The following is a 22,629-nucleotide window of genomic DNA, read 5'->3' on the forward strand; positions in this document are numbered from 1 at the left end:
TGTGGATATAGATACTTTTGTACCTGTTTCCTCCAGCATCTTCACAAGGTCCTTTGCTGTTGTTCTGGGATTGATTTGCACTTTTCGCACCAAAGTACGTTCATCTCTAGATATTGAAAGCTGTGAACAAGGCATAAATACGGCCAAATACTGTTCTAAATCAGTGTACTACACTTCCAACTAAATGCTTGCATTCAAACTGTATGTAAATTGCCTTTTATATATTGAAGTATTTTTTAAGTGGCATTGTGTATATGAACTTTACCTACTAAGTGTATAGAGAGTATTGTACAGGGATCTCTGAGGACCCTGTACAGCCTTGAGGTACTCAACCAAGTTTAGGCAGTAGACCTTGGAATGTGCACAAGATCTAATAGTTTAAATTAAAGATTTTAATACAAGTACAACTTTTGTAAAATATAGTCAATGTTGATATTGACTTGTTAGTGATTTACATTATTTTGACATAACGTAATACACGATTGCAAATACAAAAATGTGCTATTTTTTTAAATTCTTCTGAAAATAAATCCATCCTGGAATGAATAAAATATACACACAATATGATGATGATCATTGAAAGGTAAATGAATAACAGATTTCAAGTTGCTATCGTTTTTATAAAGTATATGGTAACTGGCACTGCTTTACATAGTATATGGTGCAATGCATCTAATGCCAAAACGTCAACTCAAAGATACCCAGGTGTGTGGCGTTTTCCACTCAGGTGAGTTGGCCAGCCAGCCACGCAACACTAGAGCTACTGAGAACATGGCTGCTTCTGTACGGGTGAGGACGTGGAACAGCAAGGCTAGCTCAGTCAAACCCTGGCTCCTTCTTTTGACAGGGATCCTTTTATTATGCTATGCAAATAGCGGGGTCATGGCAGCACCAGAACTGGGACAATGGAGTATTACAGTTATCAATGTGAGTATTAAAATATTCAATTTACCTAGCTGTCAAGTTAAAGTTAGCATTCGAGCTAACTAGCAAGAACAGCAGTGCGATTCATCCGTCCAGCATTAGGCTAGCAATCTAGCGAGCCATCTTTTCTGTTCATAAAATTGAACATTAACAGTATTGATTGATAATGCATTTTCCTGAACATATTTAGGCTATCGATTTGCACAAGCTATTGTACTGTCTATGCACTGTTAGCTAACGTTAGTTAACGTTAGTTGGTTTGGGAATATTGTTTGAATGATATACCATGCTACCTCGGACAATTAGGCAAGCTGTTTTAGTTTAGACCATAGATATAACGTTACCCCAAATGTTTTCTTAATGTATTTCCCAAACATAGCTAGCTGCCTAACCTAGCTCGGCTAACGTCACATACAACGTTAGCGGTATGTAAACAAACACCAGACAGAGAGACCACTGTCCTGTACTGGGCTAGATCATTGCCTGCAATTTAGCCCCGATATAAGAGAAGTCTAACAACCATTTAACTAGCTAATGTCCAGATTAGAATATGTAGCTAACTAGGCTATGCCAGAAGTCTATTGCTATATTAACTATATAGCTAACGTTACAATGTCCAATGAATTGAAGGGGTAAGACAAACATCGTGTCTACCAGTCATTTGCTTTCAAGTCAGTGAAGTGAACAAGTGCACACTTTAGGAGGAAGGAATAGGTAGGCTAATTAGGACATAACCCCAATTTTCCATGGAGGTGGTCAGATGTCTGTCCACCACCATATCCTGTTGCAGAGTAATGTGAGAGCTACCATTGCCTGCCTAGGGATTCCCAATAATGGTCACCAGGGCCCATATAAAGTGTCTGAGTAGGAATGAGCGCTGATCTAGGATCAGGTCCCCCGCCCTTTTAATCTCATTCATTGCGATCTGATCTTAAATCAGCACTGTTACTCTGAGAGGATGGATACATAGGTCACCAGCCTGTGTTTTGTTCCAGTGCTGGCATTAATCAGACCTGACTCTAGTGTAGGCCTATCACTCAGTTTATCTAACTAATGTAAACACTGTTTCCTCTTCTTCTCAGACCTCAAGACCATTGCTTTTGAGGAAATCCATGTATAAAGACACTGATATCAAATTGAAAGGTAAGATTAGCAGGTCCAGGATTTGTTTCAGACAGAGTACCAAGCACTCCCAGGATCCGGATCACAGAAGGGATATGAAAGCGCCCAAAGAACTACCTCTGTAACACCAATTTATTGTTTTTCTTTTAGTTGTGTCCTTTGGTTGTCCAGAGGAGATGACTTTTACCATTCAATGGTACTTGAAATACTATCCCTGTCACAATGAGTTCAATAATATTGAGGTAAGTAAAGTACAGGTAGTAATTACAGTAAGTGACTAGTACTAAGTTATAGGCTATTTAATGTCTATAGGCTGACATATGGGCGTTGAGCAGAAAGTGAGTTTGCCGTAGTCGTCTTTCATTATCAATACCTTGAACATTTTCGTAATGACTCATTTGTTTAGAATTCCTATGGTAGTGCCACATTTTGACAGTTGGTGTGAATTACCAGTTGACTATACTAAGTGTAAGAGTTATTTTTAAATCCCATCATTCCTCATAGGGAATGTATGTCTCCCTACATTCAACTACTAATAAATATGGTTGAATATTTTATGTATTAAATAGATGTGAAACATTGAATATGAATATAAATCATTACTTTAAAGGAAATGTATGAGAGGACGCCACTGAGTCGAGGACAGAGTATGGATCCTAACCCTCTAGGACAAGGGGAATGCATTGAGCACAAGCACAAGCCCTTGACCTGCAACAATGACCTGCGATACTTCCCAATGCTAAATGTAAGGGCTTATAGGTTACATACATGAGTTCCATTACATTACAGTGCTTTTCACACTACTGAGCTGGCCTGCTTACTCCTTTTCCATAGTAGGTAAAACTGTGCTGAAAGGGAAAGTGTGAAAACAAAATATTTGGGTCGCCTCAATAGTTTGAAAAGGATATATTGGGAAGAATAATTTGTTTTGGAACTTTGCGTTTGACTTACGGACAACTTACTGTATGACAACTTTGTTTCAGAAAGCCAAGGCAGAACCACGGCCCGTTGTCCCTCCCATGGAAGGAGCAGCACCGGTGAGATGCTACCATGAGGTCATGATGTTTCACTATGATGATGCATAGTTTTTTTAGTTTTTTTACACACACACTTACTTTCGGAAGTTGCTAAGGTTGTTGTCAATGACCGTTGGAGTTGGCCATATACAGCATGCACAAAGAGATCTGGAACCAGACTATCACTTTTCACATTCTCATTACTTCCTGCGTTCTTCATTGCATAATGCATATAACCCCCTTTCAAAACAAATGTTGGTTCAATCCTACCCAGGGCTCAGATGAAAACTACACGAAGTGGACGATGGAGGAGTACGACAAAGTCGGCGGTCTGAAGAACGGCAGTGTGTCGCTTAAACATGACGTCATCGCCACCACGTGGAAGGACGGCCCTTATCTGCTGGTGGTGGTGATTAAGTCTAACAAACAGGAAGCCAACTGGAATCTAACAGGTGGGTTCACTACATTAAACCCAATGCACCTCAACTGGGTTGTGTTCATCAGGCACCAGACGGAAGAATACAGACTGAAACAGGGAGGGACCACCAGAACTAACAAGAGAATTGACTGTAACGGGAAGGTACAAGCTGGACTCTGCAACATTTTTACGGTGATCTACCCTAATGAACATGACCCAGTTATTGAATACTTGGAATGTTAAACTTGCTTGTGAGGCTTACAAAGAAGAAAATTAAGTTTCTTTAGGCAGCCTAAATACTAATTAAAATGATATAAAGGACATTGGCTACTGTACCATTTTGATCACATTGCTCCATGTTCTATTTAAAAATATATATATATTATTTCACCTTTATTTAACCAGGTAGGCCAGTTGAGAACAAGTTCTCATTTACAACCGCGACTTGGCCAAGATAAAGCAAAGCAGTGCGACACAAACAACACAGAGTTACACATGGAATAAACAAACATACAGTCAATAACACAATAGAAAAAAAGTATATATACAGTGTGTGCAAATGGCGTGAGGAGGTAATGTAATTAATAGGTCATAGTAATTACAACTTAGCAAATTAACACAGGAGTGACAGATGTGCAGATGATGTGCAAGTAGAAATACTGGTGTGCAGAAAAAGTAAATAAAAACAATATCGGGATGAGGTAGGTAGATTGGATGGGCTATTTACAGATGGGCTGTGTACAGCTGCAGCGATCGGTTAGCTGCCCAGATAGCTGATGTTTAAAGTTAGTGAGGGAGATATGTCTCCAACTTCAGCAATTTTATTTTTTAAATTAAATGTTTTATTTTTTTGCAATTTGTTCCAGTCATTGGCAGCAAAGAACTGGAAGGAAAGGTGGCCAAAGGAGGTGTTGGCTTTGGGGATGACCAGTGAGATATACCTGCTGGAGCGCGTGCTATGTGTTGGTGTTGTTATCGTGACCAGTGAGCTGAGATGATGCAGAGCTTTACCTAGCAAAGACTTATAGATGACCTGGAACCAGTGGGTCTGGCGACAAATATGTAGCGAGGGCCAGCAGGTCGCAGTGGTGGGTGGTATATGGGGCTTTGGTGACAAAACGGATGGCACTGTGATTGACTGTATCCAGTTTGCTGAGTAGAGTGTTGAGGGCTAATTTGTAAATGACATCGCCGAAGTCGAGGATCGGTAGGATAGTCAGTTTTACGAGGGTATGTTTGGCGGCGTGAGTGAAGGAGGCTTTGTTGTGAAATAGAAAGCCCGTTCTAGATTTTATTTTGGAAAGGAGATGTTTAATATGAGTCTGGAAGGAGAGTTTACAGTCTAGCCAGACACCTAGGTATTTGTAGTTGTCCACATATTCTAAAGTCAGAACCGTCCAGAGTAGTGATGCTAGTCGGGCAGGCAGGTGCGGGAAGCGATCGGTTGAAAAGCATGCATTTAGTTTTACTAGCATTGTAGCTCGTTTTGGAGCTTTGTTAACACAGTGTCCAAAGAAGGGCCAGATGTATACAGAATGGTGTCGTCTGCATAGAGGTGGATCAGGGAATCACCCGCAGCAAGAGCGACATCGTTGATATATACAGAGAACAGTGTTGGCCCGAGAATTGAACCCTGGGGTACCCCCATAGAGACTGCCAGAGGTCCGTACAGCAGGTCCTTCGATTTGACACACTGAACTCTGAGAAGTAGTTGGTGAGGCAGTCATTTGAGAAACCAAGGCTATTGAGTCTGCCGATAAGAATGCGGTGATTGACAGAGTTGAAAGCCTTGGCCAGGTCGATGAAGACTGCTGCACAGTACTGTCTTTTATCGATGGCGGTTATGATATTGTTTAGTACCTTGAGCGTGGCTGAGGTGCACCCGTGACCAGCTCGGAAACCGGATTGCACAGCAGAGAAGGTACGGTGGGACTCGAAATGGTCAGTGATCTATTTATTAACTTGGCTTTCGAAGACTTTAGAAAGGCAGGGCAGGATGGATATAGGTCTGTAACAGTTTGGGTCTAGAGTGTCACCCCCTTTGAAGAGGGGGATGACCGCGGCAGCTTTCCAATCTTTAGGGATCTCGGACGATACGAAAGAGAGGTTGAACAGACTGGTAATATAGGTTGCAACAATGGCGGTGGATAATTTTAGAAAGAGAGGGTCCAGATTGTCTAGCCCAGCTGATTTGTGCCGGTCCAGGTTTTGCAGCTCTTTCAGAACATCTGCTACGGGGTGTGCGGAGCTGTTGGCCGGGGTTGGGGTAGCCAGGAGGAAAGCATGGCCAGCAGTAGAGGAATGCTTGTTGAAATGATCGTGGATTTATCGGTGGTGACAGTGTTTCCTAGCCTCAGTGCAGTGGGTAGCTGGGAGGAGGTGCTCTTATTCTCCACTTTAGTGTCACAAAACCTTTTGGAGTTATGCAAATTTCTGTTTGAAAAAGTTAGCCTTTGCGTTCCTAACTGACTGCGTGTATTGGTTCCTGACTTCCCTGAAAAGTTGCATATTGCTGGGACTATTCGATGCTAATGCAGTACGCCACAGGAAGTTTATTGTATATTGTAACCCTAATTATTGTGTTTTGGATAGCTGATGTAGCTGATGTATACTCTTTATTTTTCCAGTCAACGTCGTAATGAAAGGAACCCACGGCTACATCTCCATCACGGAATGGCCTCTCATGATCGTGAGTATACATACAATTAAACATAGTCAGTGACACATTGAATAAACAACAGTGGGATGCATTGCACCATGACATTTTAGCTCACGCTCATTTCCAGTGCTTGTCCCTAGTCACACATACATTGTAGGGTTAATCGTTGTCATAGATATCAGACGCCTGTTTTGTGTTGTCTTCATGTAATAATATATTAGCTGACTTTCATCGAAAGCATTCAAGCACACAATCCTGCCGTTGCTAGTGCCATGCTCTACTAACTGAACCGTACAGGACCTTGTGATTTGTTCAGAAAAATACCTTGTGTGTTATTTTGTTTTAACACGCATCTCAGTTCAACATGGTGATGTGTACATCCTGTGTGCGTGTTACTCTGGTTCATGTCTTCAGCCTTCTACTGGAGCAACCAATATTTTTCTCCCTCACGCTCACCCTTTGTGTCTCTCTCAGTTCTATATGGTGATGTGTACAGTGTACATCCTGTATGCATTACTCTGGTTCCTGTGGGCTGCCTGCTACTGGAAGGACTTACTGAGGATCCAGTTCTGGATAGCTGGAGTCATCTTTCTGGGCATGGTGGAGAAGGCTGTGTTCTGTGCTGAGTACGAGAACACCAACGGTGTTGGGGCAGCTTGTAAGTCTACACTACTATTACACCTAACTCTGTTGTCTGACTGGTTTAAAGAAAGTACTAAGATCCTCTGTATAGTAGCATGGTGGAACGGATCACGTTGATCTGGTCCCAATTCCCTCCCTACCCCTTGGTCCTAACCTTTCAATGTTGGCAGATCTGAAGGGTCTGGATAGGTATCAGCAGTATAGTGGTGGAGAGTCCACCATATTAATTCTACCTTACAGATTTGCAAACATCGCAGGCTTAGGGCCATGGGGGAGGTTTAGGGAGTGTTATTATTCTGAGCGAGAGTTTTTCTGTCTCATGTGAGAGAGAATTAATTCCAATGTGGATGTTGTTTTCAGCTCCAGGCCTGTTGATCTTTGCTGAACTCATCTCTGCCCTGAAGAGAACCCTGGCACGGCTGCTGGTCATTATAGTCAGTCTGGGATATGGTATAGTCAAGTAAGTTGAGAAAATAAAGGTCGTCACAAACTCTTACTCCCTGTCCTTTGATAGGTGACCCCAGTGACGTTATCGTGCTGTATGTATTTAGTCATTTTTCCTGCGTTGTGTGCGTTTCCCATCAGACCTCGACTGGGTACAGTGATGCACAGAGTGGTGGGACTAGGTGTGCTGTACTTTGCCTTTGCTGCCATCGAAGGTGTGCTTAGGATCACTGGGGTAAGGCGTATTCCTGAGCTTGCTTACCTCCGGTGACCTTGCATTTTGAACCTTCATTTCTAGATGGCGTGCTGTTTTTCTAATGTGTGTGTTATGGGAATTATGTTCAATATGTGTGTATGTATTCACTAAAGGTTCGTGACAATGGCCCCGCCCTCATCACATCCATTGTTCTAGCATTGATGGACTTCTGTATCATCTGGTTCATATCCTTCCTTATTTATAATAATTACCCCATAATGCACCTCTAGTGGTCTATCATAACTTAATGGCCTACTTGGCTGTATCACTTGTCTATCAGTGTAACAGAATGACACCTTTTTGTGTTGCTTACTAATGATTCTCACTGATAGTCTAGGTGCTGGGGTTATAATGTATCTTGTACAGTTTGGGTTGTAAACTTATATTGTATATTAAATCAAGTTTCACTAGGTGATTTTCTTTGGTTACTGCTGTTATTTTTCTCTCCCCCACTCACTCTCCATCACTTTCACCTTCTGTCTTCTCTCTTTCCCCCCCCTATTATTCCCACCTGTCTGTCCATCCTGTCTCTCTCCATCCCTTTCTTCCTCTCAGGCGAAAGACTCTGACCTGGCTCTGTTGGCCAACATTCCTCTGGCTCTGCTTGACTCTTCTCTCTGCTGGTGGATATCCTTTTGTGTGCTGATAGCCCTGTTTGAGGCTCCTCTGTCCCCTGGGCCCCCCCCCCCCCCCTATCCATGGTCCCTACCCAGGGCTACACCGTCCCTCCCTGGGCCAAACCAAAGGGTCTCTGCATGAGGGCAAATAATATATTCTTGCACGCTAACCTGGAGGTCTGATAGTAGAGGTCTGGGCCTTGCCCTTGGCCGCTATCCATGCCCGGGGCATCATCTGTACAACTTGCATGTTATCATCCCTGCTGATTTTTGCTAGGTTCTTCCATGATTCAGTCTCATTCATTCATTCGGTCTGTTAGTTACATACTGTGAAGCCCAGCCGCTGTTTCCTTGACTGCCTCCTAACATATTTGTGAGCCTGGCTCACACTATAAAGACACTGAAGCTGAGAAGAAACCCAGTGAAGCTGTCTCTCTACAGACATTTCACAAACACACTCATCTTCGCCATTATAGGTGAGTACAGCCAGGAAGACCAATTTCATGTTTTTATAGTTCATGAGTATCATAACACATTATTACTGTATAAGGCATTATGAACAACGTTATAAAGTGGTGTACGTATGTAGCCTACTTCATAGACAGTGTTGCCAAACTATTCAGAATTAGTCTCACAATTGAATGGAAATGATCTGATGCAGTTTTGGTTGTATTTTTTTTCCCACCTTCAGCTTCAATCATTTTCATGGTGTGGACGACGAAAAAATTCAGACTAGCCGACTGTCAATCTGTGAGTATGTCTTCTTGTAATGGCAGCAAATGGTCCAGTTGTCATATCAAGTTTGACTGCTCTGTGCATTTCTTAAAGGTTCCAGGCAATGCAAATAGTCTGGGTAGCCATTTGATTAGATGTTCAGGAGTCTTATGGCTTGGGGGTAGAAGCTGTTTAGAAGTTTCTTGGATCTAGACTTGGCGCTCCGGTATCGCTTGCCATGCGGTAGCAGAGAGCACAGTCTATGACTAGGGTGGTTTTTGACAATTTTTAGGGCCTTCCTCTGACACCACCTGGTATAGAGGTCCTGGATGGTAGGAAGCTTTGCCCCAGTGATGTACTGGGCCATTCACACTACCCTCTGGCGCCTTGCGGTCGGAGGCTGAGCAGTTGCCGTACCAGGCAGTTATGCAACCAATCAGGATGCTCTCAATGAGGACCCATGCCAAATCTTTTCAGTCTCCTGAGGGGGAATAGGTTTTGTCGTGCCCTGTTCACAACTGTCTTGGTGTGCTTGGACCATGTTTGATGTGGACACCAAGGAACTTGAAGGTCTCAACCTGTTCCACTACAGCACCGTCGATGAGATTGGGGGTGTGCTCGGTCCTCTTTCCTGTAGTCCACAATCATCTCCTTTGTTTTGATTACGTTGAGGGAGAGGTTGTTGTCCTGGCACCGCACGGCCAGGCCTCCTTATAGGCTGTGTTGTCGGTGTCGGCGATCAGGCCTACCACTGTTGTGTCATCGGCAAAATGAATGATGGTGTTGGAGTCGCGCCTGGCCGTGCAGTCATGAGTGAACAAGGAGTACAGGAGGGGACTGAGCACGCACCCCTGAGGGGCCCTGTGTTGAGGATCAGTATGGCAGATGTGTTGTTACCTACCTTTACCACCTGGGGGCGGCCTGTCAGGAAGTCCAGGATCCAGTTGCAGAGGGAGGTGTTTAGTCCCAGGGTCCTTAGCTTATTGATGAGCTTTGAGGGCACTATGGTGTTGAACGCTGAGCTGTAGTCAATGAATATCATTCTCACATAGGTGTTACTTTTGTCCGGGTGGGAAAGGGCAGTTTGGAGTGCAATAGAGATGGCATCATCTGTGGATCCGTTGGGGTGGTATGCAAATTGGAGTGGGTCTAGGGTTTCTGGGATAGTGGCGTTGTGAGCCATGACCAGCCTTTTGAAGCACTTCACGGTTACAGATGTGAGTGCTATGGGTTGGTAGTCATTTAGGCAGGTTACCTTAGTGTTATTGGGCACAGGGACTATGGTGGTCTGCTTGAAACATGTTGGTATTACAGACTCAGACAGTGAGATGTTGAAAATGTCAGTGAAGACACTTGCCAGTTGGTCAGCGCATACTCGCAGTACACGTCCTGGTAATCCATCTGGCTCTGCGGCCTTGTTAAAAGGTCTCTCTCACATCGGCTGCGTAGAGCGTGATCACACAGTCATCCGGAACAGCCGGTGCTCTCATGCATGTTTCAGTGTTATTTGCCTCGATGTGAGCTGTAGCTTGACCAGCTGTAGCTTGACTAGCTGTAACTATCAGTCACGCCACAGATGAAAGGTTACCCGTATTCTGCTTGAGATTTACATTGACATTTGTCATTTAGCAGACTCTCTTATCCAGAGCCACTTGCCGTAGTGAGTGCATACATTTTCATACTTTTCCCCCATACTGGTCCCCTGTGGGAATCAAACCCACAACCCACTGGTTTGTAAACAAAGCAAGGTGTAGACGCACGTGATGCAGCTTTATGCAACGTCATAAAACCGGCAAGTAAATCCTTGTTAATGCCTGCCTCCTGAATCCAGGGACTTGACACAGCCCGAGGGGACCAGTACCTTTATGATCAACTTTGTCAGTGTACCAGCTACAGTCCTTTTTCATACTTGGGTCACCTTTCTTTGAACTGGTACTGGTTTCATCCAAATATCATTCAATTTGATGAAAACATGATTTTCACTGTTCAGGACTTAAGGTATTGAATCAACATATTGTAAAAAATAAATAAAATACCAGCTCAATACAGCCATATTGGGTCATGTATTGAATAGTATCATGGCTGACATATTGTTTGTATTATTCCATATAACAGGACTGGGTGGAGTTGTGGGTAGATGATGCCTTCTGGAGGTTCCTGTTCTCCATCATACTGCTGGTTATCATGTTCTTATGGAGACCCTCTGCTAACAACCAGAGGTGAGGTTACATGGTGTGTGTGGCTATCCTCGTGGGTACTGGAATTCCCCACAAGGATAGTAAAAAAGGACAAAGTCTATTTTCAGGGTTAGGGAAAATAGGATTTTGAATGGAAGTACATTTTAGGTCCCCCACTAGGATAGTAATATCAAACGTGTGTGTGTCCTCATACTATATGTGGACCTTGTTGTAATGGAGAACGCCAAATCAAATTTTATTGCACCTTAGCTACCTTGTTGAGTGTGCTGTAGATTTATCAATGGCAATATGTTGACATATCAAACTACCAACAGTCAGTCAGGGAGAAAGTGCCTCACCTTACCACTCTTCAAAGCTTCAGAGGAAACACAAACTTACACAGCCTTTCTCTAAATGTTCTGGCGCTTTATAACAATTTAAGGCTTTATAACTGTTGATAATTTGTAACTCTTCCTTTGTTCTCCTCAGATATGCGTTCACTCCATTGATGGATGACTCTGACGATGAGGAGATTGAGGAGTTCCTGGTGTCAGCTAATTTAGGTACTGTACATGCAGTCTGTTTTTGTTTAACTTCTTTAGTGATAATGTGTTTGAACCTTGGTGATCGTTCTCTCCGTGTTTCTCTAAACACACACACAGCTGATGGCATAAAGCTGAGAGCCTCCAACTTTAAGAGTGAGACGAACGGCTCAGCCAAGCCTTCAGGATCTAACCCGGTTAGTATCAAACCTTCAATTCAATTAATACAACTTGATTTGTTCCCTCGGGGAATTAAGTCCATTTCCAATTATCCAATCAATATGAACACAATATCTCCACATAGAAATACAGCATACCAACAAGCCAACCTTTTCTGTCAGTCAATAAAGTTCGACTTTCAGGTAACTGACACTCAAATGTTTGCTCTGACCTGTGATGCAATTCAAGCCCCCTACCAGCAGAACAAATGACCATCTACTGTATATACTGAACACAAATATAAACGCAACATGTAAAGTGTTGGTTTCATGAGATGAAATAAAAGCACAAAAAGCTTCTCTCAAATTTTGTGCACAAATTTGTTTACATCCCTGTTTGTGAGCATTTCTCCTTAGCCAAGATAATACATCTACCTGACAGGTGTGGCATATCAAGAAGCTGATTAAACAGCTTCATTACACAGGTGCACCTTGTGCTGGGGACAATAAAAGGCCACTAAAATGTGCAGTTTTGTCACAACACAATGCCACAGATGTCTCAAGTTTTGAGGAAGCGTGCAATTGGTATGCTGACTGCAGGAATGACCACCAGAGCTATTGGCAGATAATTAAATGTTAATTTCTCTACCATATGCCGCGTCCAATGTAATTTTAGAGAATTTGGTAGTATGTCCATCCGGCCTCACAACCGCAGACCACGTGTAACCACACTAGCCCAGGACCTCCACATCTGGCTTCTTCACCTGCGGCATCGACTGAGACAAGCCACCCGGACAGCTGATAAACTGAGGAGTATTTCTGTCTATAATAAAGCCCTTTTGTGGAGAAAAACTAATTCTGATTGGCTGGCCCACAAGTGGGTAGGCCTGGCTCCCAATTGGATGGGCTTATGCCCTCCCAGGCATGTGAAAATCCATTGATTAGGGCCTAATGAATTTATTTCAATTGACTGATTTCCTTATATGACCTGTAAGTTACGAAAATTGTTGCGTTTTATGTTTTTGTTCAGTATTTTTAGTCTAGTGAATGACATCTGAGTTCAAACAACAGAGGGCAGCGTTGAGTAGTTCACTTTTCTCTTTTATTTTCACTCTTTCCCACCTGTCCAGGATGAAGACTTGAAGTGGGTGGAAGAGAACATTCCTACCTCTCTAACAGATGTGTAAGCATCACTTATCAATAAATATTTTTATCAACACCAAAATAGCAGGTGTGTTTATAGCAGCGTTTTCCAAACTCGGTCCTGGGGACCCCAAAGGGGGCACGTTTTGGTTTTTACCCTAGCACTACACAGCTGATTCAAATAACCAACTAAACATCATGCTTTGATAATTTGAATCAGCTGTGTAGTGTTAGGATAAAAGCCAAAACCTGCACCACTTGGGGTCCCCAGGACTGAGTTTGGGAAATCCTGGTGTAAAGTGGTCACCATTATTAGGTGGTGGTTTCATAAAAACAAATGTTTTCTCCTTATTTTCCTCCATTGTAGAGCGTTGCCTGTCCTTCTTGATTCAGATGAGGTGTGTATATTTTTAACACGGGGTCATTTCTGTCAATGGCAAAATATACTGAGGATACAAAATATTAAGGACACCTGCTCTTTCCATGGCATGTGCTATCAGGTGAAAGATATGATCCCTTATTGATGTCACTTGTTAAATCCACTTCAGTCAGTGTAGATGAAGGGTTGGAGATTGGTTAACGAAGGATTTTTAAGCCTTGAGAAAATTGAGACATATTGTGTATGTGTGCCATTCAGAGGGTGAATGGGCAAGGCAGATAGATTTAAGTGCCTTTGAACAGTAGGTGTCAGGCTCACTGGTGTGTCAAGAACTGCAATGCTGCTGGGTTTTTCACGCTCAAGTTTCCCGTGTGTTTCAAGAATGGTCCAACACCCAAAGGACATCCAGCCAACTGTGGGAAGCATTTGAGTCAGCATGGGCCAGCATCCCTGTGAAACGCTTGAGACACCTTGTAGAGTCCATGCCCTCGGCGAATTGAGGCTGTTCTGAGGGCAAAAGGAGGAGGCAACTAAATATTAGGAAGGCTTTCCTAATAAGGGCGGCAGGTAGCCTAGTGGTTAGAGTGTTGGGCCAGTAACTGAAAGGTTGCTGGATCGAATCCCCGAGCTGACATGGTAAAAATCTGTTGTTCTGCCCCTGAGCAAGGCAGTCAACCCACTGATGTTGATTATTGCAGCCTCCCGCACCTCTCTGATTGAGGGGGGTTAAATGCAGAAGACACATTTCAGTTGAATGCATTCAGTTGTACAACTGACTAGGTTTCCCCTAATGTTTTGTAACTCAGTATATATGGTTTATTTTACTGTGCATTTCCTATAATGTTATTACATTCTCAGTAGGCAATTTTATATGTACAGCCACTATGGTATTAGAGAGAGAGATATATATATTTTTTTTCTTCACTGTATTCCTTACCCAGGAAATCATGACTACAAAATATGAAATGTCCAAGATGGAGTAACATGGGAAATCTTCCTACTACGCACGATGGATGCAGAGCATCTCTTCCTCCTGAGATTGGTTCCTCCTGCATGGCATGGAAGAGACAGATCACCTGGAGCGCGACACCTCTTCCGTCCTAGGCCTGTTTAGGCTGAGAGTCAGACCTCTGTCTACAACACTACTGGGGCTTAACACCTCTGACTTGGCGATCAGCAGGGTCCTATTCATTGGGTATCAAATGGAAGAAAACTGATTTAAACAGGAGGTACTACCTGAACTTGTCCAATAAGAAATGCTGGTTATAGTTTTCCGTTGGAAAACGTTTTTGCTGCGGTGTGCCCTAATGTATTTAGCCCTCTCACCCTCTCCACAAACCAAGACATAATACTTGGTGTGTCCCAAAGTGCACCCTATTCCCTATTCAGTGCCTTTTGAAAGACTCCTTGACTTTTTTTCACATTTTGTTACGTTACAGCCGTATTCTAAAATGGATTAAATAGTTTTTTCCCCCCTCGTCAACCTACACTCAATACCCCATAATGACTAAATGAAAATAGGTTTTTAGAATGTTTAGCAAAATAAAATAACTGAAATATCACATTTACATAAGAATTCAGACCCTTTACTCAAGCATTTTTGGCAGAGATTACAGCCTCGAGTCTTCTTGGGTTTGACACTACAAGCCTGCCACTCCTGTACTTAGGGAGTTTCTCCCATTCTTGTCTGCAGATCCTCTCGAGCTCTGTCAGGTTGGATGAGGAGTGTCGCTGCATAGTTTTTTTACGGTCTAAAGTGATGGTAGGTTGGGTTAAAGTCCAGGCTCTGGCTGGGTCCCTCAAGGACATTTAGAGACTTGTCCCGAAGCCACTCCTGCATTGTCTTGGTTGTGTGCTTAGGGTCGTTGTCCTGTTAGAAGGTGAACCTTTGCCCCAGTCTGAAGTCCTGAGCACTCTGGAGCAGGAGGACAATTCCTTTGACAACATGGCTTGGTTTTTGCTCTGACTTGCACTGTCAACTGTGGGACCTTATATAGACTAGTGTGTGCCTTTCCAAATCATGTCCAATCAATTGAATTCACCACAGGTGGACTCCAGGTTGTAGAAACATCTCAAGGATGATCAATGGAAACAGGATGCACCGGAGTTCAATTTCAAGTCTGATAGCAAAGGGTCTGAATACTTAAATACGGTATTTTTGTTTGTTTCATACATTTGCAAACATTTCTGTAATCCTCTTTTCACTTCGTCATTATGGGGTAATGGTCAAATGTAGGGAACTACATTTGGTGTGGCTCAGTTGGTATACCATGGCGATTGCAACCCCAGGGTTGTTAGTTCGATTCCCACAGGGGGTCCAGTACGATTAAGTATGAAGGTGTATGCACTCACTTCTGTAAGTTGTTCTGGATAAGAGCATCTGCTAAATGACTATAATGTGAATAGGGAATAGGATGCCATTTGGGACAGTTTTTGTGATTAAAAAGAGAACTGGACGTTAGACTGTATGCATATTTACCTTTTTGCCCACTAAACTTGACTTTATACTGTATCTTGGAGAGGGGAACAAGCTGGTATATTATTTCTACACCAATTGGATACATTACGTAATATATGACCAACGTGTTATTTTGATGGATGGTAATTCAGAGGTGTGTGTGTGTGTGTGTGTATATAGTATTTATTATATCTCACTGAGTGAAGCTTTATTGCTTCCTAACCAAAGTATAATGTGACGTGTTTTGTGTGTGTGGGGGAGAGTTGTCTGCATTGTATTTTCTAGGCTGGGACACAGGATTCATTCGTTTAGTGTGAGTTACACAGTACTAAACAGAAGTGTTGATGTAAGTGTAGGATCGCAGGGCTGGGGTCTGTTCAGATAGAAATGTATTGTGTAGAACCAATCTGATTGTCTGTCAAAAATAATGACTAGAGCTGACACAATTCCCTGTTCTATCTGCTATTGATGTTCAGAAAGTTTCGCATCACTGATGCACCCCTGAGGTTGGTTGGTAGAGGCAGTACTGTAGTTGAGGCCCATGGTATTGAGAAGTTATAATGAATAATAATTTATTCAGCTTCTATAGTGCTTTTCATTAGACAGAATCTCAAAGTGCTTGTTAAGCAAAATAACCAACAAGCATTTATTTAGAGATATAGGCTACAACAGTAGATGGGTCAAGTCTGAGTGCTTCCTGAAACCCCCAGATGGACAGCTGCTCTCATGAGAGGATCTGGAAGCTCATAGCTAGATGGTCAGCAGCGGTGGTGGTCTGGTCAGCATGTCCAAGGGCAGGCAGGTAGGCCGGCAGCTCCATGTCATCAGGGCGTCTCCTCCGTCTGCAGATTCTCTGTATTGGGACTATGTGATGAAGGTTGAGATCCCCAAAGAGTACAGTCATCACTTCAGAAGTATCCTGAGTAATGAAAAGCTGTCCCACTGCCTCTTGGATCACCGTTGGTGAAAAGCAACCCTGAGTCATTGGTGTAACTCAAATGAAAACACACTGGCTACCTAGCTTGTTGACAATGCTGATTTACATACATTTCCTAGTGATAGAAAAAGTACCCAATTATCATACTTGTATAAAAGTAAAGATACCATAATAGAAAATGACTCAAGTAAAAATCACCCAGTAAAATACTACATAAGTATATTTAGAACTAAATACTTTTCCTCAAGTATCAAAATTTAAATGTAATTGCTAACATATACTTAAGTATCAAAAGGATAAATCATTTCAAATTCCTTATATTAAGCAAACCAGATGGCACCATTTTCTTTTAATTTACAGATAGCCAGGGGCACACTAACACTTAGACATAATTTACAAATGAAGCATGTGTGTTTAGTGAGTCTGCCAGATCAGAGGCAGTAGGGTTCTTTAAGAATGTAGTGGAGTAAATGTAAAAGTTGGCAAAAATACAAATGGTAAAGTACAGATACCCCAAAAAGCAATACTTTAAAATATTTTTACTTAAGTACTTTACACCACTACAATTTACGGGCATGAATCAAATTCACGATATAAAGACTTGATCTGCACTCATTCAGCTATTGAAAAATTAAAAACTTGGTACAAAATATTAAATATGATTACATGTGTACATGAGTTCTCTGCCGAGGCTGCCACTAGGCACTATGGCAATTATAGAACCCAGGAGCTCCGTACTACTATGGCTGACCATGTAAAACAACACATTTCACTGCACCCATCTGGTGTATGTGATTAAACAATGGGTTTTTTTTCTGGTACCCTCCCTTTTTATTTTTCACATTGGGTGTGCCCTAAATGGTATCCTATTCCCTATATAGTGCACTACTTTTGACCAGAGCCCTATTGGCCCTGGTATAAAGTAGTGCACTATACAGAGGATAGGGTGCCATTTGGGACTAATATTGGTCCTTGTTATTTCTTGTTTAAGTGTACTTCCACCTTGCTCCTGAGTTACACAGCGGTCTAAGGCACTGCATCTCAGTGCTAGAGGTGTCACTACAGACCCTGGTTAGATTCCAGGCTGTATCACAACTGACAGTGATTGGGAGTCCCATAGGGAGGCGCACAATTGGCCCAGCGTCCTCCGGGTTAGGGTTTGGCCGGGGTAGGCTGTCATATTAAACAGAAATTTGTTCTTAACTGACTTGCCTAGTTAAATTATTGATTTATTTTTGTATATGTGCTAAAGCCTCTAGTTTACTCTATTGGTTCATTTATGGGGATATTGTTATTGTGTTTTTTTATTTTGATCCCTGATTTGCTGTCTTTACCTTAACTCATTTTAAAGGAGAAACTATTGGAAATTGATTCATGCATTTGTTTTCCATTGAAAAGGGGATGTTGGTATGAATCCAACATAGCTATCCCAATCCCTATGTTTTGTAATAGTTGAACACTTTCAAAGTATACATTTGTTGTCTGCCATTTATGAAAAGGTTCTGGTACTGGTGCCAGTTAGATAGTATAAGTGTCTGTTGAAGTCTTCATATGCGTGTTACGGTGTATGAGACGGCACAAATGTAGGGGTGTTAGTTTCATGTGGACCAACATTCCCAATCCCAATCTTTATTTAACCAGGTAGGCCAGTTGAACAAGTTCTCATTTACAACTGCGACCTGGCCAAGATAAAGTAAAGCAGTGCGACAAAAACAACACAGTGTGCAAATGTAGTAAGATTAGGGAGTTAAGGCAATAAATAGGCCATAGAGTTGAAATAATTACTATTTAGCATTAACACTGGAGTGATAGATGTGCAAGTAGAGATACTGGGGTGCAAAACAGACTATGGTGACCAGTGAGCTGAGAAGGCGGGGCTTTACCTAGCGAAGACTTATAGATGACCTGGAGCCAGTGGGTTTGACGACGAATATGTAGTGAGGGCCAGCCAACGAGAGCATACAGGTCGCAGTGGTGGGTAGTATATGGGGCTTTGGTGACAAAACGAACGGCACTGTGATAGACTGCATCCAATTTGCTGGGTAGAGTGTTGGAGGCTATTTTGTAAATGAATGCATGGATCGGTAGGATAGTCAAGTCAGTTAAAGATCGGTAGGATAGTCAGTTTTACGAGGGTATGTTTGGAAGCATGAGTGAAGGAGGCTTTGTTGCGAAATAGGAAGCCAATTCTATATTTAATTTTGGACTGGAGATGCTTAATGTGAGTCTGGAAGGAGAGTTTACAGTCCAACCAGACACCTAGGTATTTGTATTTGTCCACATATTCTAAAGTCAGAACCGTCCAGAGTAGGGATGCTAGTCAGGCGGGCGGGTGCGGGCAGCGATCGGTTGAAGAGCATGCATTTCATTTTACTTGGATTTAAAAGCAGTTGGAGGCCACAGAAGGAGAGTTGTATAGCATTGAAGCTTGTCTGGAGGGTTGTTAACACAGTGTCCAAAGAAGGGCCAGAAGTATACAGAATGGTGTCGTCTGCGTAGAGGTGGATCAGAGAATCACCAGCAGCAAGAGCGACATCATTGATATATACAGAGAAAAGAGTCGGCCTGAGAATTGAACCGTGTGGCACCCCCATAGAGACTGCTAGAGGTCCGGGACAACAGGCCCTCCGATTTGACACACTGAACTCTATCTGAGAAGTAGTTGGTGAACCAGGCGAGGCAGTCATTTGAGAAACCAAGGCTGTTGAGTCTGCCAATAAGAATGTGGTGATTGACAGAGTCGAATGCCTTGGCCAGGTCGATGAAGACGGCTGCACAGTGCTGTCTTTTATCGATGGAGGTTATGATATCGTTTAGGACCTTGGATAGGCACGAGGGGTTTATGTTGGATTGGTCCATGTTGTCCTCTGCAGCCTAGGCACAAGGTTAGTGGGTTGATGTTGGATTGGTTCATGATGTTGTCCTCTGCAGCCTAGGGACAAGGTTAGGGGGTTGTCCATTTACTCGTTCTCAACTCCAACTATTTCCTAGGACCTGTCCAGAAACAACCCCTAATCCCTACCTCCTAGACTTTCCAATCTTACCCCTCAGATCTCGTGTGTAGGCAGTAGGGTCTAGGGGTCCGTTTGGGAATCAGGCCTAGTGTATTTGGAGCTTTTCTTCACTTGTAGAAAATCAGATTTAGATGCTTCCTCTTACTCAGACCCTGGCCGCCTTCATGCTCATTCTTTCCCTGTCATGTAGCCTACGACTGTATTCACTTGTCTGTTATTTTCACAGAACAGTCTGGTTTTGGCTGACTGTTAGTCCTGTTGTTTCCTAAGTCACCAGGTGACTGAATATTGTTTGCCTTGTACCTATTTTTGGAAGGTTTGTCTTCAGAACTATGCTTGAACATTTCATTCCAGGGCTGCTTCTGAAATGGCTCCCTATAGAGTGCACTACTTTTGACCAGAGCCCTATTCACCCTGGTCAAAAGTAACTCACTAGATCGGTGCCATTTGGGAAGCACATATACATTTGCCTGTATGTCTTTTTACTTCTGTTGACTTGGAGAGAAAGATCATCTGTATTTCTGATTGTTATTGCAATACAATGGTTAATTTAATTGTAAATAAAACATGTTTATTTTACCAATATGTTTTTGTATTATTGCAGTCACAGGAAAATATTATAACCACTGATCATGATAAGATCTTGGATATTTCAGTGTCCTGAACCCAGCCATGATCTAGTCAGGCAGATGTGTGATCATCATGATATGATGTGGTATACTGTACCTTCTGGCAGGACTCTGTTCCCTCAGTCAGATTTAACTGTCCTGGCAGATTTCTTACCAAACCAATGTGTTATTTTTTTTGATAAAAAAGGAACTCAGTCCGGCTTTAAACTTACTCTTGAAAGTCATTGCATACCTTAGAGAGCTATTTGTAACTTGTCAGAAGTGTCCAGATCAAGTAGCCCAAGTCAGCTGTAAAAAAAAAAAAAAAAATGCCTATAGATATTGTAATTTTTTTGTCACATATCACATGAACACACAGCAAAATGTATAGAATTGCAAGACAATTAGCTTTAAAACTGATAAGTTTTCTTTGCACCCCGTGACAAAGTGTGTAGAATTGCAGGAAATATGCTTTAAACCTGCAAAATTCTCTCCACCTGCGAGGGGTGTGAACAGTTTGTTTCATGAACAGTGCTTGTGCGCGCAGGGGGGGCGCTGGACGTTACCCAATGCTGGAAAGGGAACCCATGTTTTAGTCTAGTGGAATGAGATGTTTCATTTGCACAGCTGTTCGTGTGCCGCAGATAGCAAAGACTAACTAATTTTCATCCGAAGTCAGAGAAACCGCTCATAGAACATGTACATATACTGTATTTACCATGAGGGGGTTTTAGGACATCCTTTTGATAACCACACCAAGCAGTTTTTTTATGGTATTTGAATCTTATATTTTTAAAGTGAAATTTGTATTTTTCTTCACTGACAAATGATGGGGTGTAGGGACTACTATACAGAATTAATGTGTTCCTGACTTGCGTGAATAAACCCAATCTGTTCCACAGAGGGCTATAGGCTGTTAATGTTGTGAAGGCAGTTATGTAGGACCACCTCGTGAACTCTACAACCGCATGCACCTGCAGTGTGTGTCCTGTCACAATGAAAGCTTGTTTTTCAGTAACATGTTTTTAACGAAAGCTTTCTTTCTTCAAAGGATCAAGTGATAAAAGTTTGTTAGAAAGCTGACTGCTCCAGGTCAGGGTGTTTGTATGGTTATGAAATCCCTCAGCCAACCATATCCCTATGTTGACACCGACGGAAACGAGAAGTGGTGAGTGACAGCCACAGCCCGTCCCAATTCATTCTCTCCCTCTTGGCCCCAGAAGTTTGGTGATCTAAAGGGTATTGGGGAAGTATGAGGTGGAGCTTACACCTTACAGATCTACTGACATCGAAGGGTTGCTTAGGGGTTTGTGACTAGTTAACACAGCCACAGCACCATTTAACAATTATGACTTTGTGGCTGTGTTAACTAGTGACGACCTACTCGGGGCCAAGAGGGACGTAAAGATTGGCAGGGAATGAATTGGGATCAACAGACCGTGTGGAGCCCAGGGCCCATATTCACAAAGCATTTCAGAGTATGAGTGCTGATCTAGGATCAGTTTTGCCTTTTAGATTGTAATGAATAAGATTAGAGGGGCAGCAGGTAGCCTAGTGGTTAGTGTTGGGCCCGTAACCGAAAGGTTGCTGGATCAAATCCCTAAGCTGACAAGGTAAAAAGCTATGGCAGCCCCCCGCACCTCTCTGATCGAGGGGTTGGGTTAAATGCAGAAGACACATTTCAGTTGAATGCATTCAGTTGTACAACTGACTAGGTATCCCCCTTACAGGGACAGGGGAGATCTGATCCTAAATCAGCACTGGGCCCTGACTGTAAGTAACCTGCAGAGGCCCCTGTGTTTTACATTTTTATGTCAGGGTACCCCTATGTACCATCATCACCTTCCACCCTGTGACCCCTTTTCTAGCGATCAGACACTTTTAGAACCTCCTTTAGTGGCTAATGTAAACCTCTAAGAGCTGCTTGTCAATGATGGCCTCACAAGTGACGATCATGAGGCCTGTTTCTTCGTGTTCCCATAATGCGGCATTTGTTGTTTCTCTGATGCTGGCTGTGGTTGAGTGTTAGCTTTGTTGCTGATATGTTGGAGGTTTTGAGGTAGAGAGAGAGTGATAAAGAGAGAGAGACTAGAGTTCTACCTGAAAAAAAGATCCTCATTGTCTTCTCCTCTACTGTTGGACTACCTCCAGACATTTATCCCACATCGATCCACAGCCGACCTCCCCGTCCTCCAAATTTTATTCTGAAATAGCCCACTGACAAAAATCTCTGCTTTTCTATGTTTTCATAAAGTGACTCACGCTCCGGGGGGAAAGAAGGCTCTACTTTTGGCCTTTCAGAATCACTTTCTGGTTTTCCATAGAATTCCATAGTTTTGGTTATTACTGGGCCGTTTTGAAATGGGTACAAAAGTAAAGAGGAGAAGAAGGAAGGAGGGAT

At 42.7% G+C, this 22,629-nt stretch overlaps 1 protein-coding gene across 2 annotated transcripts; it reads left to right on the top strand.

The window, feature by feature from the left end:
• The first annotated feature begins 724 nt into the window (after positions 1–724).
• On the top strand, positions 725–20,199 carry LOC139571456 (transmembrane protein 87A-like). Of its 2 annotated transcripts, none has more exons than XM_071394347.1 (19): positions 725–927; positions 2,007–2,067; positions 2,197–2,288; positions 2,657–2,791; positions 3,030–3,083; positions 3,337–3,514; positions 6,108–6,169; positions 6,614–6,797; positions 7,142–7,241; positions 7,367–7,460; positions 7,595–7,665; positions 8,465–8,574; positions 8,790–8,848; positions 10,928–11,031; positions 11,479–11,552; positions 11,652–11,728; positions 12,820–12,872; positions 13,200–13,230; positions 14,153–20,199. In XM_071394347.1, the coding sequence occupies exons 1-19, from the start codon at positions 772–774 to the stop codon at positions 14,192–14,194; spliced, it is 1,737 nt and encodes a 578-aa protein (XP_071250448.1). In that variant the 5' UTR covers positions 725–771; the 3' UTR covers positions 14,195–20,199. The 2 variants fall into 2 exon arrangements, with proteins under 2 accessions (XP_071250448.1, XP_071250447.1); XM_071394346.1 differs by lacking the exon at positions 7,595–7,665 and adding an exon at positions 8,037–8,108 and having other exon boundaries at positions 727–927; positions 8,466–8,574.
• Positions 20,200–22,629: the final 2,430 nt, after the last annotated feature.

Source organism: Salvelinus alpinus, chromosome 3 (genome assembly GCF_045679555.1).
Source record: "Salvelinus alpinus chromosome 3, SLU_Salpinus.1, whole genome shotgun sequence".
NCBI lineage: Eukaryota > Metazoa > Chordata > Actinopteri > Salmoniformes > Salmonidae > Salvelinus > Salvelinus alpinus.

Excerpts from the sequence above, each read along its gene's own strand:
- LOC139571456 (XM_071394347.1), top strand. The coding sequence starts at position 772 with ATGGCTGCTTCTGTACGGGTGAGGACGTGGAACAGCAAGGCTAGCTCA. Across the intron at positions 8,575-8,789 it reads ACTCATCTTCGCCATTATAG|CTTCAATCATTTTCATGGTG; the intron begins GTGAGTACAGCC and ends TCCCACCTTCAG. Across the intron at positions 11,032-11,478 it reads CCCTCTGCTAACAACCAGAG|ATATGCGTTCACTCCATTGA; the intron begins GTGAGGTTACAT and ends TGTTCTCCTCAG.